The sequence below is a fragment of the Salpingoeca rosetta genome (genome assembly GCF_000188695.1).
Source record: "Salpingoeca rosetta unplaced genomic scaffold supercont1.8, whole genome shotgun sequence".
Taxonomy (NCBI): Eukaryota; class Choanoflagellata; order Craspedida; family Salpingoecidae; genus Salpingoeca; species Salpingoeca rosetta.
Window position 1 is genome coordinate 671,081 of NW_004754926.1, and position 3,217 is coordinate 674,297.

Below are 3,217 nucleotides of genomic sequence, written 5' to 3' on the forward strand. Positions count from 1 at the left end.
CCTCCACCCCGTCCACTGCACAGGAAAATGCCGACTGACCCTTGACGGGCTTGCCCTTGTTCTTGTCCACAAGGGCGCGCATGTTCTCCACGTTCCAGGTGATCTTGCGCACATGCTGCCAACACACATGCACGCACACACACATACACGTTGAGTCAAGCCGTGGAACAAGCCATGGGCACAACAGCACAGTGTGTTGCAATGTAGCCACGCCGTTCTACCTCAAAGCACACACACACACAGTTGTATTCAAACGCGCGCACCTTTGGCTTGGACTTCTCGTCCCAAATGCCAATGTGACTGCTCTCGGCCTTGGTCTGGGCTGCCTGCATCTTCTCAAAGACGCTGCAGGCACACGGTACACGTATGCCAACACCAAGGCAGCGAGCAGGAACGTGAGAGGAGGAGCCAGCTTATGCTCAAACCCTGTGCGCCACAAATTGCGCACAGTTCTAACAGCTCACGCACACACACACAAAAAACACACACACACACATAACACAGTAGAAACTCACTCGCCAGTGCCGCGGGAACCCTCGCGAATGCGGGCGAGGCCGGCATCTAGGAGGCTGACAGCAATGTACTCCTCGTTGGCCGTGTCGCGGTTCAAGATGATGTGGCCGAATTCGCGGCCAGAAGGAACCTGACGCACACACACACACACACACACACACACACACACACACACACACACACACACACACACACACACACACACAGAGCAAGCGAAACGCGTTTGTATAACAAGAGGAAGGTGAGGGCTCGTTCACAACAATTAGCACGCGGTCGCTGTCAAAGACTTGCCTCCACGCCATGCCGACACAACACCACGACAAGCGAGCACAGCCCAACCCACCGTGTACTCGACGAAGAAGGACACGCGCTTGCCAATGACCTTCTTGCGCACAAGCTCGCGAGCTTCCCAGGCGTAAGGCTGTGGCGAATTGTTTTTGTGTATGTGAGAGAGGATGGAGGTGGGGGCTAGTCAGCAAAATCAGGCGGCTACGAACAACAGAGGGCATTGATCGCAAAGCAAAAAAAAGAGGGGGGGGGGTGCGGGATAGAGGAGAGATCGCACATGTGCGCGCATGCATCCTTGAGCAACTGTGTGTAGGGTTGCGTTGTAAGCGCACCTCATCCTGCTGGCCCTGGTCCTGGCCCTGGGGTGGACGCTTGGCAAGACGCGGGCACTCGAGCTGGGCCAAGGAGAGGGTGAACGTTGGCGGTGGGCCCGAGGCGGCGTGCCCACGCAGCACAACAGTGTCCCCAGAAAGGACGGCTTTGACAACGGCTTCTCCACGCTTTGGCATCGTCGGTCTTGATTGGTGAGAGATGGATGTGTTGATGTGTGACCGAGTGTGTGACAGATGTGAGACTCAGCAAGGAAACAAGGGTGAGTGTGGTGTGTGCGATAACTGCTGGCTGGCTGCCTGCCACTGACAAACGCAAGCAACAGCAACAAACGTGGCAGTTTCACATTTTGTGGTGTCGCAAAGAAACTCTCAAGATGACGTGCGTCGTTGTTTTGGGTGTGTTGGGTGTGTTGCTTCGCTGACGGTGATGGGTGCCGGCTTGATCTCTCACTCCCTCACGCTCTCCTCACGCGCTCTCACCCCGACTTGGCGTTTGTGTTGTTGATCTCACTAACAGTGACACACGCGAGCGTCTGGACACGTTGGGCAGCCAGGTGAGATGGTGAAGGGCAGGCGCTGTCGCGATGTGCTCCGTGTGTGTGTGTGTGTTTGTGTGTGACATGCTGGCTGGAGGTGAGATGCATTGACACGACACTATTGCTTCGTGTTGATCGCGGCGTGTCGCGCGGCATGCAATGGACTGATGCGTGTGGCTGTATGGTTGCTTCGTTTGGCTTGTTTGGCAGGTTGATCCTGCAGCTCGGCAGCTCGTGGACACGCTGCTTCAATTCAGCGGGGAACCTGCACGCCTCGAGAAGCAACGTTCACAATGTATGTGTATCTGTGCTTGTGTCTGTATGCGTGTGTCTGTATGCGTGTGTCTGTGTGCAACTGCCCACACACTCTCTGTCTCTCTCTTTTGCCTCTGTGTCTGTGTGTCTGTCTCTCTCTCGCACGCGCGCGCAGTCTCGCTGTTTCGTCTCTCTGCAGCTCGTGCCTATTCACATTCTCAAACTCACTCTTACCCGTGCAACTTCCGCTGTCACCGCTGCGCTGCTGTTGCGCCGCTGCCTTTCCAGTTGCCCCTGTCGTCAACTTTGACATGCTTCCCACACGGCAACAGCAATGGCAGGTTGTCTTGGATGCCTGCAAAGGCATTGAAGAGGACTTGCAGGTGTCCTTGACGATTCCGCGCAACACAAAGGTGAACTGCACAGCCAAGCTTGCATCGTCCACACACACACTCTCTCTCACACACACGCACGCACACACACTCACACACTCGCACACACTCTTTCACACACTCACGCACGAACACACTCACCCACTCACTCACTCGCACACTCACTCACTCACTCATTCGCACACTCACACACTCTCTCTCACTCGCACACTCACTCACTCACCCCAAGCAGAGACGAAAGTCAAGGAAGCGGTCCTCGCAGGCATTTCTGGCGTCAGAGGCCAAGGCAGCACAAGCTGCATCACCGCAAGTGCAGCGCGCACACAGCTTCCTTCTGGACCCAGACGACCTTGAAGCCGCGGCAGACAGTAACGCCCACAACACAAGCACTAGTCCCATCGCGCGTGCGCTTCGCCAAGCCTCGTCGCCCCAGCAGCAACAGCAAGAAGGCGTTCCGGCTTATGAGCAGGCGCGGTTCTCCCAAGCGCCCAATCCATCATCAGCATCAGCGCGCCAGCAACTCCCAACCGCACCGCCAAGCACACAGCAGCAGCAGCAGCAGCAAGGCGTCAACTCTGACCACAGTGAAGCCGACGACGCCGTGGACGACGGCTACTCGCGATTGCGCGCCGACAGTGCTGCACATTCAAACGCCTCTGATCCGTACTCACGCGTACGGTCACCAACGCCAAAGACCACCGTCTCGCTTGACAGCTACTACGAGACATCACTCGACATTGACCTGCACGAATTCAAGTGGTACGAATATGCTGCCTTCTGTCGCTTGCGAGTCTGTGTGTGTGTGTGTGTGTGTGTGTGTGTGTGTGTGTGTGTGTGTGCGCGCGTCGTGTGTGTGTGTGTGTGTGTGTGTGTGTGTGTCGCGCGTGTGTGTGTCGTCGTC

At 56.5% G+C, this 3,217-nt stretch overlaps 2 protein-coding genes across 2 annotated transcripts in view; one reads left to right on the forward strand and one right to left on the reverse strand.

Annotated features, from left to right (window-relative positions):
* The window catches only part of PTSG_03616 (uncharacterized protein), a 7,767-nt gene extending 6,244 nt beyond the window's left edge, over positions 1-1,523 (reverse strand). The window contains exons 1-5 of the mRNA XM_004995286.1: positions 1,134-1,523; positions 857-934; positions 516-643; positions 264-345; positions 40-115 (exon numbers count right to left, since the gene is read on the reverse strand). Of these exons, the coding sequence (XP_004995343.1) occupies positions 40-115; positions 264-345; positions 516-643; positions 857-934; positions 1,134-1,310 (541 nt within the window). The 5' untranslated portion in view covers positions 1,311-1,523. The remainder of the gene's footprint in view (positions 1-39; positions 116-263; positions 346-515; positions 644-856; positions 935-1,133) is intronic.
* Positions 1,490-3,217, forward strand: part of PTSG_03617 (uncharacterized protein) — a gene marked incomplete at its 3' end in the record, with an annotated part of 4,764 nt that continues 3,036 nt past the window's right edge. The window contains exons 1-5 of the mRNA XM_004995287.1: positions 1,490-1,512; positions 1,651-1,687; positions 1,880-1,964; positions 2,213-2,337; positions 2,549-3,075. Of these exons, the coding sequence (XP_004995344.1) occupies positions 1,508-1,512; positions 1,651-1,687; positions 1,880-1,964; positions 2,213-2,337; positions 2,549-3,075 (779 nt within the window). The 5' untranslated portion in view covers positions 1,490-1,507. The remainder of the gene's footprint in view (positions 1,513-1,650; positions 1,688-1,879; positions 1,965-2,212; positions 2,338-2,548; positions 3,076-3,217) is intronic.